Raw genomic sequence first — 21,465 nt, forward strand, 5'->3', positions numbered from 1 at the left:
TATCTTCATGGATCATTTTATTATCTAGAATCTTCATAAATAAAATATTGTTGAATGGTGTATTTCACATTTTACTGTTGATTGTAATACATATATACAAACTGTACTTTCACATTGTAAAATTTAGGATTTTTTTCCTTTTTCAGAAAATGTTTCAAAATTGAAAAAGTTGGAGTACCTCAATCTTGCTTTGAACAATGTAGAGAGAGTAGAGAATTTAGAAGGTAAGTTGTTAATAACATGTCTGTTTAAGGTACAGAACCACAGTATTGTTATATACATACGGTAGTTTCAACATGAACTGCAGAAAATGTTATTATTCATTTCACTAACTTTATAATTGATAAAATCATGGCATGACCTGCCAATGGAATTTTTACCGTTGGTTTTTAGAAATTTAAGGGAATTATCATTTAATTTGTAAAAATAAAGGAATTAAGCTGCTGTTGGCTAACAAGAAATTTTATAATTACCTGGTAACAATGGCTTAAATATTTTAGAAATGTATTAAAATTTTAAAGATATATGTATATCAAAGAGTTTTTATAAACATTATTTAAAATGAATTTTGAAGTGTATGTTTGTAAATAGACCTAAAAATTGCCTAAAAGCATAGCTATGATACTGTATGGATTCATTATACATGGATATACCTAGTACCAATGTCATATAAAATTTTCATATGACTCTAGTATTTTGTTTTCCTATCTGAGAGTGTCCACCAGGATAAAATCAACTAAGTTGTAAACAAAAACTGCCTGTATATCATTATACTCATGTTTGTTTCAGGTTGTGAATCACTTCAGAAATTGGATTTAACTGTAAACTTCGTTGGAGAAGTAACCAGCATTGAATGTCTTAAAGATTTGGTTCATTTTAAAGAATTGTAAGTATTGTTCCTATTTTTTCTGCTAAAACTACAATTTAATTTCATATAACTGCCCTAATTTTTTAAGTAAAATTGTTATAATGCCAGTATTATGCAGCGTGTACAGTACTGCCACCATTTGTACAGTAAAACTTTTTTTATACTGTCACTATTGTACAGTAACACCTTGTTATACTGCCACCATTTGTACAATAAAACCTTGTTATACTGTCACCATTTGTACAGTAAAACCTTGTTATACTGTCACCATTTATACAATAAAACCCTGTTATACTGTCACCATTTATACAGTAAAACCTTGTTATACTGCCAACATTGTACAGTAAAACCATGTTATAATGTCAATGTATAAAATTATACACTACTTGTACAAGTCTGAGTATTTCAATGTATAACGCCATACAGTGTATTTTTGGTTGTTATGGTAACGTAAGATATAGACAAAAACTTGTAAATTAATATTCCAATGTTAGCCAGTTGACCTTTAACTCATAAAAAAAAAAAAAAATTCTCCCAACCCAAAATCTTCTTTCTTTTGTGTGCATCTTAGAACTTGTAAACTTATGAGAATTTACATCTCTATCTTTCCTGTCTGTCTGTTCAGGTACCTGACAGGGAACCCATGTGCCCAGTTTGAGGGCTATCGAGAGTATGTCATTGCAACTCTTCCCAGATTAAAGGTAACAAAGATGTCTGATTGTTTAAAATATACTATACATTTGTATCGTACTATCTTTTGGTTGGTCAATGTATAATGTATTGTACTATTTTCTGTATTTTAATGATGACCAAATACATGCCTCATGGGCCTCTTGTTTTCATAACCAGGCAGTGTTGTAAACTGTTGGTTTACCCAGAATGTCTTACTCAGTCATAGAGAAAAATGTTATAGAAATTCTCCAGAGTAAATGTATATATTATATAGGTGAATTCTCCAGAGTACATGTATATATTATGTAGATAAATTCTCCACAGTACATGTATATATTATATAGGTAAATTCTCTAAAGTACATGTATATATGATATAGGTAAATTCTCCAGACTACATGTATATAATATATAGGTAAATTCTCCAGACTACATGTATATATTATATAGGTGAATTCTCCAGAGTACATGTATATATTATATAGGTAAATTCTCCACAGTACATGTATATATTATATAGGTAAATTCTCTAGAGTACATGTATATATGATATAGGTAAATTCTCCAGACTACATGTATATAATATATAGGTAAATTCTCCAGACTACATGTATATATTATATAGGTGAATTCTCCAGAGTACATGTATATATTATATAGGTAAATTCTCCACAGTACATGTATATATTATATAGGTAAATTCTCTAGAGTACATGTATATATTATATAGGTAAATTCTCCAGAGTACATGTATATATTATATAGGTAAATTCTCCACAGTACATGTATATATTATATAGGTAAATTCTCTAGAGTACATGTATATATTATATAGGTAAATTTTCCACAGTACATGTATATATTATATAGATAAATTCTCCAGACTACATGTATATATTATATAGGTAAATTCTCCAGAGTACATGTATATATTATATAGGTAAATTCTCCAGAGTACATGTATATATATTATATAGGTGAATTCTCCAGAGTACATGTATATATTATATAGGTAAATTCTCCAGAGTACATGTATATATTATATAGGTAATTCATACATGCCATATTTTTGGGAGACCAATAAGGGAGATTGATGATTATTTTAAGGGAATTTTGCCTAAAATAAGGGAGATTTATGCGCGACATAAATATCGACATTTTTACTCAATTTTTTAGCAATTAACTAATTTTGAAAGTGATAAAGAATATTTGTATTTATTTTAGATATTAATCATATTGTATATGCAAACAACAAAAAGTTGTATGAGGTAAAAAATACAATAAGTATACATTCAAATTCTGATGATATGAATTTTTTTCTCAATTTTTTTTATGCAACACAAAAAGTTTCATAGCTTTATGCATATTGCATAACAGCATTTGAAAAGGGTATATTATAATTACATGTAGCTAAAGATTAAGACAAGCAAGTTATTCATTTATCAGTTTGGATGTTCTTAAAATAAGAAAGCTTGATCCACTCCGAGTGAACACATCAGTTGTAAAAATCACCATGAAATGTCCTGTGGGATACCTTATGTTGGACCATTTAGATATAAAAATATTCCAAGTGTGCAAGTGTATACATGAAATTATGAGAACGGAAGATGTTAATGTTAGGAGACTGCAGTAAATCTTATCACGATCATTCTAGATTTTGTATATTAATTGTCTCTGTCATGGACTGTACAGTCATTGTAAACACCATGATTGACCACTTTGTAACGACCAACAGATGTGCTAATTTTGATAGTTTTCTAAAAGAAATTATCGGATTTCATCTTGCTATCACTGATCAACGATACACATGGTAAATGAAAAACACGTGTGATTTTGCGTCTGACCAGACTCTGTATCAATTACCATTATCAAAGTATGGTCCTAAAAGAAAACAAACCATAATTCAAGTCTGTTAGCTAAGGGGGTTTAAATTGTTTGTAAGCGACTTGCCTTTATTTCATGGTGATAGACATTCTAGCGCAAACATTACACTAACCAGAGCTTCGTGTGAAAGCCGTGTCCAACAAGCGCCATTTTGATTGAGTGATCACGTGAACAGATGGATCACGTGGTCGCTAAACTTAGCCAAATCTCGCGAGAAAAACACTGAATCGTAAACAAAAATGGCGTCGGCAAAAATACCGGAGGGAATTACAAAATACGGGAATTTTGGCTCTCCTGCCGGGAGGAAATAAATGAATTGAAAATAAGGGAGATTTTGTCTCACGCCGGGAGGTATGGCATGTATGGTAATTTCTCCAGAGTACATGTATATATTATATAGGTAAATTCTCCAGAGTACATGTTTATATATTATATAGGTGAATTCTCCAGAGTACATGTATATATTATATAGGTAAATTCTCCAGAGTACATGTATATATTATATAGGTAAATTCTCCAGAGTACATGTATATATTATATAGGTAAATTCTCCAGACTACATGTATATATTATATAGGTAAATTATCCAGACTACATGTATATATTATATAGGTAAATTCTCCAGAGTACATGTATGTATTGTATAGGTAAATTCTCCAGAGTACATGCATATATTATATAGGTAAATTCTCCAGACTACATGTATATATTATATAGGTAAATTCTCCAGAGTACATGTATATATTATATAGGTGAATTCTCCAGAGTACATGTATATATTATATAGGTAAATTCTCCAGAGTACATGTATATATTATATAGGTAAATTCTCCAGAGTACATGAATATATATTATATATATAAATTCTCGAGAGTACATGTATATATTATATAGGTAAATTCTCCAGACTACATGTATATATTATATAGGTAAATTCTCCAGAGTACATGTATATATTATATAAGTAAATTCTCCAGAGTACATTTATATATTATATAGGTAAATTCTCTAGAGTACATGTATATATATTATACAGGTGATCATGCATGAACACAAAATTGGACACATGATCCTCATGGGTTGTGGATGTTTGTTTTTGTGTTCAAATATTTTCCACATCACTGACACAAATTAGTGGTGTTTTTCTTTTGATTTCCAAGTCTAAAAACTGTAATATATACCTGGGTATATATATGCATATGTAAATATACATCTGTATTTGAAAGCTATGAAAGTGACCACGCTTTACTTGAAGATTTCATAAAAAACATCTCTTAAAAATTTATTTTACTGAGTTTATATAACAATTATATATTAAAGAACAATTTATCAAAACTTGTTTATATAAATCTGCATCAACAGAGAATAACTTACACAACAGTTAATACTTAAATGAATATCAAACAGTGATATACCAGGTATTTCCAATAATGGAACTGAATAGGTGAGGCTTGGTAGTTGGTTAAGTGGAGTTATTCCCCTGGCTACGTTTGAAAATCACATCATTATCAAATTTAGCAAACTTTTTACAATGTCTTGATTCTTTTTCTTCAGAGATTAGATGGAATAGACATTGAAAAATCTGAGAGAATCCTAGCCTGTCAGGTGAGAACATGTTTATTTCTAACAGAATTGTTCCCCAAAATATCATATGCTTCTTTGAAAAACATGTACCAAATTCACCCTCAATATACTCATCTTCTCTGCACCCTTCGAATGTGTCCATTATGGCAAAAAGGATGGCTCATACTGAGCTAATCAGTATATTTCAGGCATACAACTGATTAAGTGTTTACTCAAATCACAGCCAGTCAATTTAACTGTTTTGTCAATTTAACTGTTTTGTCAATTTTACTGTTTTGTCAATTTTACCGTTTTGTCATTTTTTTAAAAAATTTTTACTGTTTTATTTTGTCAATTTTACTGTTTTGTCAATTTCACTATTTTGTCAATTTTACCCTTTTGCTAACCCTTAATTCCATTTGCCTTATTCAAACAGTTTCCAGACTGGTCAAATATGCATCAAGTTCTGCAAGATGAAGAACGATCCAAAGATTTTATAGATAAGGACCTGTTATACATGTATTTCTCAATTTAGGGTATGTTCTTCTGAAGAAGATAATCTAATGAAATACTGTAAGTAAGAAATGATCATTTTTATTTTCAGGATTATGGCACAGTTAGGGCAGAAATCATTCGTCAACAGATACATCACAGGAAGAAGCGGGTGAGTTTTGATACATTTTAGGAAGACTTTGTCAAAAGTTTGGATGCTACTTTGACAATAAAATCTCTGTGATTGTAGAAGTTATATTTACATTAAGATTGATTTTTAGAATTTTCCTGTCAATGATAAACTTAATGCTACAACATAATGGAGAGATCACCATATTTCATAGAAAGTACATCTATTCATTTTTTAGGGTTCAAAGGTCAAGGTCACATTTAATATTTATAGAAAAACAGCAACATCATGCACTTTAAAAATTTCATGGCAAAATTTGATCTTAAATATATATGAGAATAATATAAATGAATTCACCTTTAAAGGTTCAAAGGTCAAGGTCACATTTACAATGGATTGACACAGTGTATTTGTCAATCATTGGAATTAATTTGCATAGGAGGTTGGTCATGTAGACATTAGTATTTTTGTAAATGCAAATCCTCTGCAGAAATGAGCTTGACGAACAGTCATTGAAATGTGATTCAATCTTTACTTACTACGATTTTTGCCTGCCAATAATTCTATGTCTGGTAATAAGCCCATTCATGCCAACTGCAGTTCAATAGAAATATTTGAAAATGCCATTTCACTGTCCTTCAATGAGCACATGGAACCATACTTAATTTGAGTCAAAGTTCCGTCCACAGAGTTTAATACAAGATAAATATGGTCACTGCGTACTTTTTATCCTCTGTTTTACAGCTGTTCAGTGTTAGCCAAAAGTGACTTAAATTATAAAATTAACAAAATTGAATATGTATGATAGGAAAAAGAGAAGAGAGAAGCCAAATTGCAGGAAGAGCGAGAGAAAAAGGAAAAAGATCCTGAAGAGGGAACAAAGGAGGAGAAACCTGGATTTGATGGGCGTTGGTACACAGACATAAACGACAGGTACACCTAAATCTTTAACATTTTCAGGTCACCCCAGTTGACCTATTGCGATCGCCTTTTGTCATCCGTCGTCGGTTGTGCGTCATCCATTGTGCATCGTGCGTCATAAACAATTTACATTTTCAACTTCTTCTCAATTACCAACGAGCCAAGAGGCCTGATATTGGGTGTGTAGCATGCTAGGATGAAGTGCTACCAAGTTTGTTCAAATGGATGACCTTGACCTTCATTCAAGGTCACAGGGGCCAAATATGCTAAAATATATCTAAACTCAGGTGACCGTTAAGGCCCATAGGCCTCTTGTTAATTAAAAGGCAGATTAGTCCTACTGGTGATTGTCCAAGTTTTCCATCAATAGTTAGACTGATAATTTTGATAATAATTTAAAGTTCTTCATCAATTATTTTGAATCTTTATGACCCAGCACAACTTACTTGTCCTCAGGGGCATACTGTTTACTTCATTCCATCCATCTGTCCATCTGCTGCCACAATATAGGTTTAAGTTTTTTAAGGCCATATTTAGAGGTCAAAATAAATCAGGAGGAAATGGGGGTGTTCTTATTACACCAACATTTTTTCGAGTTTTCTATATATTGATAAAGCCAGAAAAACTGATTTGTAGAATTTTAAGACTGGTAGAGTCAACAAGTTTGTTTATTTACAAACTAATAAAGTATTTGATGAAAGTGCAATAAAGCAAATATAATTAACAAATGAAAATTGTGCAACATCCATTGAAATGTTGAATTTTTTTTTTGATATATGACAAAGTACATAATTGATAACTAGTAACCGCTGTCCAATTGACGTTAATTAAAGGTTTGATTTTCCAACCATTTCCTGATATCGTTTAGAGCAAGTCAGAACTGAATATGGCTTCTGCTGGCTGATATTCACATCAATGTCTCATTCTTTCACAAATATTATTGTGTATTGATGTGTTTTATGTTTTCAGTGATAAAAAGAAAAGTGAGGAAGAAAAAAAGCTAGCAGAAGAAAAAAAGAAAAAAGAATTTCTTGACAAGGAGAAAGAGGAAGATGACAAGGAAAAGGAGTAAGGCTGAATTTTATTTCATTCTTATAGATAAAGCAGTGGAAAATCTATTGGACTAATTTATTAAAATGAGGAATTAAATTGACATGAATTAATTTTTTTTGCGATCCAGAAAGATAATTGTATCTTATGATTTTTATTTTTTATTGTTTTTTATGTAACTTGCATCACAACAAAGATATAGGTACAGAATTTCCCCATTTGTTTCTTAACAATCATGCTTCCCAATATACCAGAAATTTAAGAGATATAATTCAATATGAACATGCTTTTGCTTGATGCTGATATTGTCATTTTATCATGGATAACATTTACGCTTGTCATATTATTACAAAGATAAAATTTTCGCGATGAAATCTATGACCCACGAATTAGCGAAAATTTCATCCCCGTGGAAATAACCAGCTATACAGTATTTCCTGTGTAAAAATGTACACTTAAAATTACACTTGAAACATGTTTAATATTTCACTAGTAACATTAAGTCTTTGATCTATAGGTACTAGGAGAAGAGTGTTAATATATTTCACTATTGACTTTAAATCTTTGATCTATAGGTACTGGGAGAAACGTGTTTAATATTTCACTAGTAACATTAAATCTTTGATCTATAGGTACTGGGAGAAGCGTGTTTAATATTTCACTATTGACTTCAAATCTTTGATCTATAGGTACTGGGAGAAGAGTGTTAATATTTCACTATTGACTTTAAATCTTTGATCTATAGGTACGGGGAGAAGCGTGTTTAATATTTCACTATTGACTTTAAATCTTCGATCTGTAGGTACTGGGAGAAGCCGTGTGCGTTTACCCCGGAGTCTAGGATAGAAGTCCACAATCATATGAAGGAGCAAAGAGAACGCAATGAGGAACCAAAGTAAGTCAAACCTACGATTTTATCTGTTAGTGCCTGTTGAAGGCTTTCCTGTCAGTGTTGAAAACTAAGCTCTAAAATCCAAGAGGATCCACGTCCATATCAATAAATGTACAAGTTGTGTGTCTTAGTTATATCAGGGTGTAGCCTATATATAGAGAATACATGGTCAGTGTCTTAAAATATAAGCTGTATTTTGGCGAGGGTAAAGAAAGACAAAAGTGGCAAGCCTTGGCGAGCCACTTTTGTCTTTCTGTCCCGAGCCAAAAATACAGCTTATATTTTAAGACACTGACCATATATTCTATTTATCCTAAAACAGTCATAAAAATAATCATCAAAAATAATCATTTTGAAGTGAAACGGTGTCAAAAATGACAGAAATATGTTCGCCTTTTAAACGTAGTTTCACTTTGAAGTAGGTCAGTCGAACTGACGCACGTGCTAAGATTCCAAAATACAGCTGTTTTCCGTCACTGCCGTATACAGCAAAAATATATACGGTGGGTGTATTCCGACAATGCGGTGGCAGTTGCAGGATAAAGTTATCTATTACTAAAAACAGGCAGCATTTGACTAGATATGTTCTCTAAACTGTACACCATACTGATGCTATCAAGTGTCCATTTCTCATTATACTTTGCAAGCAAGTGTAGTTTATGTCTTATAAAAGTGTCTGCCATGCCAAAATTATCATTTTTTAAACTTTTGGAAGAAACCTTCATTCCAATTTTCCGAAACTGTTAAGCGATGTGGCAATAGTTAAGTGCTTTCCTGTTAGTTGACATTAAATCTATACTATATTAGAACAAAACTTGTAGGAAATTATCCATGATATATTTTGGAAAAATATAACATCCATGAACAAGATTTTCAGTGACAATTCTGAATCTTTTTTCAGAGAAAAGCCCAAACCCCCGCGGCGGATGTTTATGGATGATGGACGACCATTGAATATAAACGAAGCAAAGTAAGTTTGGTTTTTAGCTCACCAGGTCCAACTTCTTCTCTGAAACCAAGCAAAGGATATTGCTCCTATTTGCCTGGTAGCGTCACTATGGGGTGGGGATTCAAAATTGTACAAATGGTGGGGCTGACCCCATGGGGGCCTGAGGGGCGGGGCCAAAATGGGTCAATATAGCTATATTGATATTAACGACTTCTTCTCTGAAACCAAGCAATGGATATCCCTCATTTGCCTGGTAGCATCACTATGGGGTGCGGATTCAAAATTGTACAAATGACGGGGCTGACCCCCCCAGGGGCCTGAGGGGCGGGGCCAAATGTGGTTAATTGGGCTATATTGATATAAGTGACTTCTTTTCTGAAACTAAGCAATAGATATCACTCACATTTGTATGGTAGCATGGTCATGGGGTGGGGATTCAAAATTGTACAAATTTTGGGGTTGACCCCCCAGGGGGCTGAGGGGTGGGGCCAAAAGAGGTCAATTTGTCTAAATTGATATGAGCAATTTCTTCTCTGAAACAGCTCATATTTGACTGGTAGCATCCTTTTCGGTAGGGATTCAAAATTTTATAAAGGAAGGAACTGACCCCCTGAGGTGCAGAGGGCAGGGTCAAAAGGGGTCAATTGGTTTAAACAACTTCCTTTCTGAAACTAAGCAATGGATATCGCTCACATTTGTGTGGTAGAATCCCTATGGGGTTGCACCAAGTCAATTTCATTTAATGCATTAATGCATATAAAATGCCTATGATATATTGACATAGCAATACCAGTGACAAATATACATAATCATCATTCTTGTTTCATATCTCATGAAATCCAGGTGAGCGATACAGGCCCTCTGGGCCTCTTGTTTAATAACAGTAGTACATATGAAATAATAATGTGATATGAATCTCCTTTTCCAAAAGAGTTCCACTGTAGGAAGTATGTCGTATAAAAGGTAATATAGATCGGATTATAATTTTAGTACATGTATATAATTTAAATGTGAAGATATTGGAAGTACACACAAAAATGTAATTAATGAATGTATGGATTATTATGAGGAATATTTGCATTGTTTTATGCTGGTAAAATATTGATGATAGGAATGAATCTGATATCATTAACAGGTACATTGTATATCATGTGTTGCTATTTCAACAGTTACAGTGTAGGAGTTTTGTTCCATCAATTTTTTTTTTTTTTTTTTTTTGAAAGAATTATCAAATCACCAAGGAATGAAATCAATACTTGTGTTTGGTAGTTCATTCTACATCATGTTAATATCATTTCTTAGAAAATAATGAAAGAAAGTCTTCCTTATCATGAATATGCTACAACCGTATATTGATTTCTTTGCAGGGTCGATTTCAGTCTTGTAGAAGACGAGGAAAATAACTGCTATGTTCTGGATATAGCTATATTCAAGTAAGTTGATTTTTTATTGCAGAGTAAATCATAATAATGACGCACATATTTACTCAAATTCATAATCCAAGGGTCACATGATCAATTCTTCTAAAGGAATAATCTATGGAGACAACCCCTGGAATGTCGAGAATCATATTTACTGAATATTCAAATTTAGTTGTTACCTATAATGAAAGCCATCAGGAAAAATGTGTTTTAATCACAGGAACTTGACTCAATTTCCAACACCTATGGTCAGTGAATTATAATAATATAATATGGACTGTTTATCGGGGATTCATGCCAAGTCCCTGTGGTTAAAACATAGTAATAGAAAAATATTTTTTTAATTTATCAGTTTCCAGTATAGATAGAGTCTTGATAAGACAGGGGCTGGTTTAGGCAGGTTGGAAAAGATGAGGATTACAGACATTCCACATAATGTGTTACCATGATTCAGTAGATGAATTTATTTGTGATGAAACTTTATTCGAGTTCGTACTTACTGGCCACAAGGCATGTTCACATTGTGACCTTGACCAAGCCAGCAATGGTCATTTTTCCTGACATGCAGATAAACTGTCTGTTTACTTGTGTATTGGCAGATTTCCATAAATATAGGATTTCTGCCTGGAGTAGCAGACGACAGGATCTTATACCCTTAATCTTATGCATCATTTACAATTCATAACTGTAAAAAAAAACCTGCTTAACCACTAGCAGTCAATTTCTTGACATAAGATAAAATCTTTGCATGCTCTGATATACATACCTGTCAGAATGTACATGAATATGTATATTTGGAGATTTTAACAAATACATGGAGTAGTAGTAGCTTGATTCACACCTACATACATTCCACTGATCGTGGATTTGGTTTGTATAGAAAAGTGAAAAAAATATGTATTAACGGTTTCTAATGTCTGCGTGTTATTTCCTGTGAAATATTTCTATATTGACAGCTTTCTGTTTTCATCAACAAAATAATTTCACTTTTTTTGGGGGTTTTTTTTGGATTTTTTTTTCATAATTAGTATTTATGTTATATAAAATGTTTCTGTATGGACACATTGTATGGTGATCTTTGGACCATTGTATGCATATATTTTCAGACAAATATTTATTATTAAAAAATCAAGACGCCATTGGAGTATTCCTTTTGCAAATCTTTTCCATTTTCAATAGATCTTTAACCAGTGGATATACAGATAGATTGTTGACATTTTATTAAGACTTCAGATGTAATGTGGATTTGGAGAAATGTTTGACCACTCTATAATATTATTGTGAGATTTGGTTGGTGATAGTTTTTACAGTTTCAGTTACCGTATTTGCCGCATTTAGTGTCCCTTCCCTATAATTATAAGCTCCCATGCCCTTTCTAATCGTGAAACAATTTCAAAATAAGTCTTATTACTAACATTTTATATGTAGATACTTAAAAACGTTTTTTATTACTGACTTTTTAGACTTTTTGTTCATAACATAGATTTAGTCACCTTAATAAGCGCCCCCTCTGTGACCATTTTTTAAGCACTCTGGGCACTAATTACGGTGAATATATATACAGGCACCTTGTCTGTTTTCTATATTTTCTGTGAAATATGGTTGTGCCAGTTTCTATATACAGTAGTGGATTGGTATGTGCTAGCTTTATTTCGGCACCCCTGCAGGTTTCCATATTTCTGTATTTTCAGACATATGGACACATCCTTGATTGATGCCGATGTCCAGACCAACTACGTTCGCATTACACTGAAGGGCAAGGTGAGTTGTAAAACCTGGCTAATCTGACACCTGAGAATAATGTTCGTTTCCATGGTCACACTGATACTCATGCAGTATGGTAACAGATTAATACACATTCTCCAATTTGACTACTATCTTAATTGCCTATTTTTCACGGGTGCTGGTGTTCATTTTCCATTGTTGATAATGTCCATTTTCCATTTTGCTTATTCTCATTGTTTGCAAGGGGTCACGATACGTGAGTCGGTTAGAGCGTCGGCCATGTTACCTCAGATAAATATCCGAGGTGCGTGGTTTGACGCTCCCTTCCCATGTCAGTTTGTTTTCCTCGTGAAGTTGAGAAATGGGCCAGTTATTGCTGTCATGATTGTGTCTTTGGGCAAGACACTTTACCTTAATTGCTCTGGATGGAATGTGATGGGCCTCCTGTATGTTGTTCAGTGAGGTGGTCACTTACTACTACAAGCTTCAAAATTACCATGGGTGTTCACTGGGCAATAAACCCAGCAAACTCTTTGGTTGCCATAGCAACTACTGTAATTCCTTATTTCCTTGGTAACAGTATTTCCGAGTTTCTATGGTAACTAGATGATGTCCATCTTCAATAGGGACTGCAATGCCATGTTTTCTATAGTAAACTTGTGTTATGTTCTAATTTCGCTATCCGGCCAAATTATACTAATTATGATTCACATACATGATGTTTGCTTTCTGTTACAGATTCTTCAACTATGTCTGGACCAAGATGTGAATGCTGACTCAAGTACAGCGAAGCGGTCACAGATCACTGGTCACCTATTGGTTACTATGCCAAAGGTCAGAGTTACTTCCCTTCGTTTCCCTTGTTCAGCTTGACATCCAATGGGGGCTGAGAATAGATTATACATTGTATATCCAAATCATTAACTTTGTGCTGTGAAACATACAGCCAAGAAAAACTTCCATGGAAAATTATTTTTGAGAGCTGTTCACAGGATTAAAATGTTGCTTTTTTTACCTGGGTAATATTGATTGTATTTGATTATGTAGCCAATGAATCTTCTAAATCAGATATTTGTGATGTGTTGATAAAGAAATCAACATTCTGTTTTAAATGGGAAAAAAACCTTCTGGAGGTTTTCCTGTTTCATTTCCTTACTAAAATGTTAATTATTGTGTGATTAATTAAAATCTTAGTACAGTGTATATTAGAATTATAATGATATAGAAAAATAATATTCAAATATACATCTATCTGCAATTTTGAATGCAGTGAATAGGGAACTCTATTATGATTGGTCAATATTAAATTATGATATTCTTAACTGAGAAGAAAATATTTAACTAAAAACCATGTCACTTTCATTGTGTAGGCAAAGCCGATGTTGACAGCACCCAAACCAAAACTTAAAGTTCAAGAGAAGAATAAAGAAAACAAAGAAAACAAGACAACAGAAAAACAGTAAGTTTGTTTACTGAGAAGAAATCTTACAAATACATGTAAACGTCTGCTTAGAAGTGCAAAGTTATACAGATTATCTTTCAATCATATTTATTCTGTAATAAGCTTAGGTGCTTCTAGACAAACTTTGACTCTATGTAGGGGGTAGGCTTATTGCTGTACAGTGAAATAGCATTTTTACTGAAGATCAATGTATGTGGGTGGGCTTATTGCCAGGCATGGGCTTATTCAAAAGTAAATATGGTAACTTTTAGGCTGATATGAGGACTACCTACTGTGTAAGATCAACTTAAACTGTAAGTGGAATCAGCCAATCAGGATAAAAAAAAGATGTTCTTGACCTTGAACTTGACAGAGAATGAACGACCACAGTTGCATGTCCACATTTGGAAGTCATTTTATCTACCTTATGCAAATAGCACTTGACTGACAGATAATCTGTCCAGAAAAGAGAAAGATGACGGACAGACAGATGTTATCATGAAAAAGCTATGCATGCCCTTTATACCTCTTCCTTGTAATGTCCTGTCAAGGATCTTTTCCATTGTATTATATTGCATATTATTATATTACATTATATTACATATTACATTATATTATATAACATATTACATTTATATCATATTATATATTATATTATATTATAGGAACAAGACTAAGGAGGAGAAACTTGAGGTTGATGCGTCTGTACATAAAACTGTAGACATTGCTGGTATCATGGAAAACAGTAAAAAAACTGTCCCACCTCTTGGTGCAAATGTCCGCCGTTCAGTGGCTGAACGTCCAAACAGCGAAGACTTCGTTGACGATCCAGATGTTCCGCCTTTAATGTGATATCTTTACTACAGAATCCACAAGGATCTCAAATATGTAATTTATTACTTCGAAAAATTCCATGGAGAGGATTAGAGAACGAACTAAATCAAGTTAGAGTGCTGCCGACTCTCTCCCTTCATCATCATACCATAGTTCATATATTTTGAGATTTATGAATCAGAAGTTTAGAATTCTTCAGTAACGTTTGCTAAGCAATTTATTTTTTATCTTTATTATTTTCATCTTACATCAAATACAGAAATCTATTGTTTCTAATACATTTCAAGGACTCACACAACTAAATGATTTATTACATGTATATGTTATCACTAGTGACCCCATCCCTTCATTCGCTCGTTTGAAGTTCAAATGATGTGAAATTTATATCAAATTAAAGTTTGAGATTTTTTCTATCGGATAAATGTTATTATTGTATAGGTTTATTAGCATATAAGAGCACACGGGTACTCGAAAGACAGTAACCCCGACATTTACAGTACACTGGGGAACCCCCACCTGGGGAATTCCCGCCTTTTTACACCTCAAATCCTACGTCATTCAATTTTCAGTAGGAGTGTATATTTTTGATTTTCCAAATCTCAAACCCAACTCTTTATTCTCGTACATGTATATAGAAAGTACCCATTTCATATGTTTTTTACTCAGGAAAACAGCTTTAAACCTAAGAAACACATTTTCCTCAGGGACTTGGTTCAGGTGAAACACCAGCTGATTGGCTGATTTAGTTGTGCGAGTCCTTCTAGAAATATGTATTCTTTTCAATTTTTCGATTTTTACTTTGTTTGATTATGAAATTGTGAAAAATAAATACCACATAATTATCTCGGGCATGGAGGGAGAAAAATATTAAAAAATTCCAAATTGAAAATTTTATTTATTTTTGATAACCTAATATTAATGTAATACTTGTACATGTTTGCAGATACGTTCTGGGGTATTTGTTAGTTGAGGGTGGATGTGTGTGCAGCTGTGTGCGAGTTTGTGGTACTAGAAGATGTGGGCTGTATGTATCATCATTGTTACATTTAGATACGTGTATATAGAAGAATCTGATATCTATGTGTCCAGCATAATTGTAAAGATCAGATCTGACTTTTCCGTTCATTGATATTTGGATTGAATCCATGTAAATCATCTACATGAAATTAATAATTCATAAAAGAATACATATGTACTTCCATTTCTCCCAATGGCCATTCAAAATCTTACCTGTAGCCGTCCAATAAGTTACCCGTATACATATAGCCATCCAATAAGTTACCTGTAGCCGTCCAATAAGTTACCTGTAGCCGTCCAATAAGTTACCCATATACATATAGCCATCCAATAAGTTACCTGTAGCCGTCCAATAAGTTACCTGTAGCCGTCCAATAAGTTACCTGTAGCCGTCCAATAAGTTACCTGTAGCCGTCCAATAAGTTACCTGTAATAGTCCAATAAGTTACCTGTAGCCGTCCAATAAGTTACCTGTAATAGTCCAATAAGTTACCTGTAGCCGTCCAATAAGTTACCTGTAATAGTCCAATAAGTTACCTGTAGCCGTCCATTAAGTTACCTGTAGCCGTCCGATAAGTTACCTGTAGCCGTCCATTAAGTTACCTGTAGCCGTCCAATAAGTTACCTGTAGCCGTCCAATAAGTTACCTGTAATAGTCCAATAAGTTACCTGTAGCCGTCCATTAAGTTACCTGTAGCCGTCCGATAAGTTACCTGTAGCCGTCCATTAAGTTACCTGTAGCCGTCCGATAAGTTACCTGTAGCCGTCCATTAAGTTACCTGTAATAGTCCAATAAATTACCTGTAATAGTCCAATAAATTACCTGTAATAGTCCAATAAGTTACCGGTAGCTGTCCTGTGGATGTCGATACAGCTGGGTTTTTTTTAAACATCGGATACATTTGTGTTCAAATGTTGCATGATGCTGACTAAATGGAACAAGTTTAAGAAAAAATTATCAGTATATCATACCTAGAATTTCAGCCCACAAAATGGAATGCCTTCTCATATAAAATAATTTCATGAAAACAAATTTTCCTTCATTAAAAAAGTTTTCATGCTATCATATCAAATTATTGTGATACATATTCTCAATTATTCATTTGAATGTTAAAAAATATGACAGTACATTGTACATGTATTTCAATTGCTGCACAATTCCATTTTCCATGATTTGTTTTCATGTAAATTTGTGCTGTCTAAAAAAGATAGCAGATAGTGCTAGGTATGTCAGATACTTGTTCTAATTACATAAACGTACTTAGTTTTCATGTTAATTGTCACCTTTTATTTTCATTAATATCAGGTTTTGGGTAACATGATGTATGTTTCAAAATACATATTTCAAGCTATGTGAGTGTATATTATATTATATATTTAAATATTGTAAGTGTTTGTATTCGATTATTGTAAGAAAGTTTTGTGTGCACAAGATTGAAAATTGGATATGAAGTCAATGCCAGTTATTCTGAATTAAAGTCAAATAAATCTCCAGGTTTAAATCCAACTTTCTTTGTATTGGTTTCTTTATTGTATTTTTTAAATCCAGAGATTCTTTTAGATAAGGTAGAGTATTTGTATCCCTAGACCTTCATCTTGGGTTGTCAGTAAAATACATGTATAACGTGGTACAACATCCTTCATCGAGGGATATATGACAACTTCAGATAAATAAAACTTCGCATCACCCTGAAACCAGGACCATAAATGTATCAAATAATTGTACAGGTTATTTGATACTAAAAAATAAACCATCAGAGTATAGACAATACAGAAAGTCACATGGCAAAAGACAATGTAGGAAAGTCACATGACAGACAATAAGGAAAGTCACATGAAAAGAGAGAATGCAGGGAAATCACATGACAAGAGACAATGCAGGAAAATCACATGACAATAGACAATGCAGAAAGTCACATGACAATAGACAATAAGGAGAGTCACATGACAGGAGACAATAAGGAAAGTCATGTGACAATAGACAATATGGAAAATCACATGACAATAGACAATGCATGAAAGTTATATGACAATAGACAATGCAGGAAAGTCACATTTCAGGTAACAATAGACAATGCAGGGGAAGTCACATGACATGTGACATTAAACAAGACGGGAAGTCACATGACATGTAACAATAAACAAGACGGGAAGTCAAATGACAAGAGACAATAGACAATGCAGGAAAGTCACATGACAAGAGACAATATGACAATGCAGGGGAAGTCACATGGCATGTGACAATAGACAATGCAGGGGAAGTCACATGACATGTGACAATAGAAAATGCAAGGGAAGTCACATGACATGTGACAATAGACAATGCAGGAAAAGTCACATGATGGGGAAAAGACAATGCAGGGGAAGTCACATGACAGGTGACAATAGACAATGCAGGGGAAGTCACATGACAGGTAACAATAGACAATGCAGGAGAAAAAGTCATATGACAAGAGACAATAGACAATGCAGGAAAGTCATATGACAATAGACAATATGACAATGCAGGGGAAGTCACATGGCATGTGACAATAAACAAGACAGGGGAGGTCACATGACAGGTGACAATAGACAATGCAGGCAAAGTCACATGACAGGGGACAATAGACAATACAGGGAAAGTCACATGACAGGTAACAATAGACAATACAGGGAAAGTCACATGACAGGTAACAATAGACAATGCAGGGGAAGTCACATGACAGGTAACAATAGACAATGCAGGGGAAGTCACATGACAGGTAGCAATAAACAATGCTGGGGAAGTCACTTGACATGTGACAATAGACAATGCAGGGAAAGTCACATGACAGGGGAAAAAGACAATGCAAGGAAAGTCACATGACAGGTAACAATAGACAATGCTGGGGAAGTCACTTGACATGTGACAATAGACAATGCAGGGGAAGTCACATGACATGTGACAATAGACAATGCAGGGGAAGTCACATGACAGGTAACAATAGACAATGCAGGGGAAGTCACATGACAGGTAACAATAAACAATGCTGGGGAAGTCACATGACAGGTAACAATAGACAATGCAGGAGAAAAAGTCATATGACAAGAGACAATAGACAATGCAGGAAAGTCATATGACAATAGACAATATGACAATGCAGGGGAAGTCACATGGCATGTGACAATAAACAAGACAGGGGAGGTCACATGACAGGTGACAATAGACAATGCAGGCAAAGTCACATGACAGGGGACAATAGACAATACAGGGAAAGTCACATGACAGGTAACAATAGACAATACAGGGGAAGTCACATGACAGGTAACAATAGACAATGCAGGGGAAGTCACATGACAGGTAACAATAGACAATGCAGGGGAAGTCACATGACAGGTAACAATAGACAATGCAGGGGAAGTCACATGACATGTGACAATAGACAATGCAGGGAAAGTCACATGACAGGGGAAAGAGACAATGCAAGGGAAGTCACATGACAGGTAACAATAGACAATGCAGGGGAAGTCACATGACATGTGACAATAGACAATGCAGGGGAAGTCACATGACATGTGACAATAGACAATGCAGGGGAAGTCACATGACAGGTAACAATAGACAATGCAGGGGAAGTCACATGACAGGTAACAATAAACAATGCTGGGGAAGTCACATGACAGGTAACAATAAACAATGCTGGGGAAGTCACTTGACATGTGACAATAGACAATGCAGGGAAAGTCACATGACAGGGGAAAAAGACAATGCAAGGGAAGTCACATGACAGGTAACAATAGACAATGCTGGGGAAGTCACTTGACATGTGACAATAGACAATGCAGGGGAAGTCACATGACATGTGACAATAGACAATGCAGGGGAAGTCACATGACAGGTAACAATAGACAATGCAGGAGAAAAAGTCATATGACAAGAGACAATAGACAATGCAGGAAAGTCATATGACAATAGACAATATGACAATGCAGGGGAAGTCACATGGCATGTGACAATAAACAAGACAGGGGAGGTCACATGACAGGTGACAATAGACAATGCAGGCAAAGTCACATGACAGGGGACAATAGACAATACAGGGAAAGTCACATGACAGGTAACAATAGACAATACAGGGAAAGTCACATGACAGGTAACAATAGACAATGCAGGGGAAGTCACATGACAGGTAACAATAGACAATGCAGGGGAAGTCACATGACAGGTAACAATAAACAATGCAGGGGAAGTCACATGACATGTGACAATAGACAATGCAGGGAAAGTCACATGACAGGGGAAAAAGACAATGCAAGGGAAGTCACATGACAGGTAACAATAGACAATGCTGGGGAAGTCACTTGACATGTGACAATAGACAATGCAGGGGAAGTCACATGACATGTGACAATAGACAATGCAGGGGAAGTCACATGACAGGTAATGATAGACAATGCAGGGGAAGTCACATGACAGGTAACAATAAACAATGCTGGGGAAGTCACATGACAGGTAACAATAAACAATGCTGGGGAAGTCACTTGACATGTGACAATAGACAATGCAGGGAAAGTCACATGACAGGGGAAAAAGACAATGCAAGGGAAGTCACATGACAGGTAACAATAGACAATGCTGGGGAAGTCACTTGACATGTGACAATAGACAATGCAGGGGAAGTCACATGACATGTGACAATAGACAATGCAGGGGAAGTCACATGACAGGTAACGATAGACAATGCAGGGGAAGTCATATGACAGGAGACGATAGAAAATGCTGGAAAGTCACATAAGAAGAGACAATAGACAATGCAGGGGAAGTCACATGACATGTGACAATAGGCAATACAGGAAAGTCACATGACAGATGACAATACCATTCTTTTGTTACTGGTTGATATTGGATGCCTATAATGTATATGTATAGATGTGTGTCTATACATCATTATGCCTACGACTACAGTCCAGTCAGAGAGGTAAAACCTATCAATTGGTTTTTGCCCGGTCAAATCACATATATACACCACAGTCCTCCTTGGTCCTGTTGTAAACCTTGAATGTTCCATACAGTCCCCACCCCTCAGGCCTGAGGAGCGGAGCCAAAAGTGGTTAAATTGACAGGAATTTTTAATATCTTCTTGAAGACCGAGGTATTGTAGAACCAAATACTCTTCGTGAGTTGAAGGATCTTTGAGGTGCCTCAACAAAATAATCAATCGAAGCTAGTCAAATCATCCAATGATTTATCTGACCGATGAAACGCCTTCAACATCTATTACGAGCTATTATGAGCAAACGATTTCTGCTTGAAATTGGCAAAACTCAGCTGTTTGACAAGGTAACATTTTCAGAAGAATTTATAATCAGATAGATTAAATTTGGTACATGGGCTATCTTAAGTAATTATAAATTGTATGAGGAATATAAATTTTTTGCCATATTAACGAACCCTCTCAAATGAGTATTCATTTAGATAAATGTTCATTCTAGGCCATGCTCAAAGTAGGTATCACCATCAAAGCAAATGATTGGTATCGCTTTGATCATCATGTAGCAAATAGAGTCTCTGATTATCAGAAGAATTTGTCCAGTAATGATAAGTTCTCGCGTAAGATTAAATGTTTGTTGATTGTGGTCTGCAATTAG

At 34.3% G+C, this 21,465-nt stretch overlaps 1 protein-coding gene across 1 annotated transcript in view; it reads left to right on the forward strand.

Moving 5' to 3' along the window:
• Positions 1-15,225, forward strand: part of LOC117326559 — a 35,347-nt gene extending 20,122 nt beyond the window's left edge. The window contains exons 13-26 of the mRNA XM_033883316.1: positions 147-224; positions 790-886; positions 1,494-1,569; positions 4,978-5,028; positions 5,591-5,650; positions 6,417-6,541; positions 7,499-7,597; positions 8,382-8,474; positions 9,373-9,441; positions 10,788-10,853; positions 12,533-12,602; positions 13,305-13,400; positions 13,937-14,025; positions 14,673-15,225. Of these exons, the coding sequence (XP_033739207.1) occupies positions 147-224; positions 790-886; positions 1,494-1,569; positions 4,978-5,028; positions 5,591-5,650; positions 6,417-6,541; positions 7,499-7,597; positions 8,382-8,474; positions 9,373-9,441; positions 10,788-10,853; positions 12,533-12,602; positions 13,305-13,400; positions 13,937-14,025; positions 14,673-14,859 (1,256 nt within the window). The 3' untranslated portion in view covers positions 14,860-15,225. The remainder of the gene's footprint in view (positions 1-146; positions 225-789; positions 887-1,493; positions 1,570-4,977; positions 5,029-5,590; positions 5,651-6,416; positions 6,542-7,498; positions 7,598-8,381; positions 8,475-9,372; positions 9,442-10,787; positions 10,854-12,532; positions 12,603-13,304; positions 13,401-13,936; positions 14,026-14,672) is intronic.
• The last annotated feature ends 6,240 nt before the right edge of the window (positions 15,226-21,465 follow it).

The sequence above is a fragment of the Pecten maximus genome, chromosome 4, assembly GCF_902652985.1.
Source record: "Pecten maximus chromosome 4, xPecMax1.1, whole genome shotgun sequence".
NCBI lineage: Eukaryota > Metazoa > Mollusca > Bivalvia > Pectinida > Pectinidae > Pecten > Pecten maximus.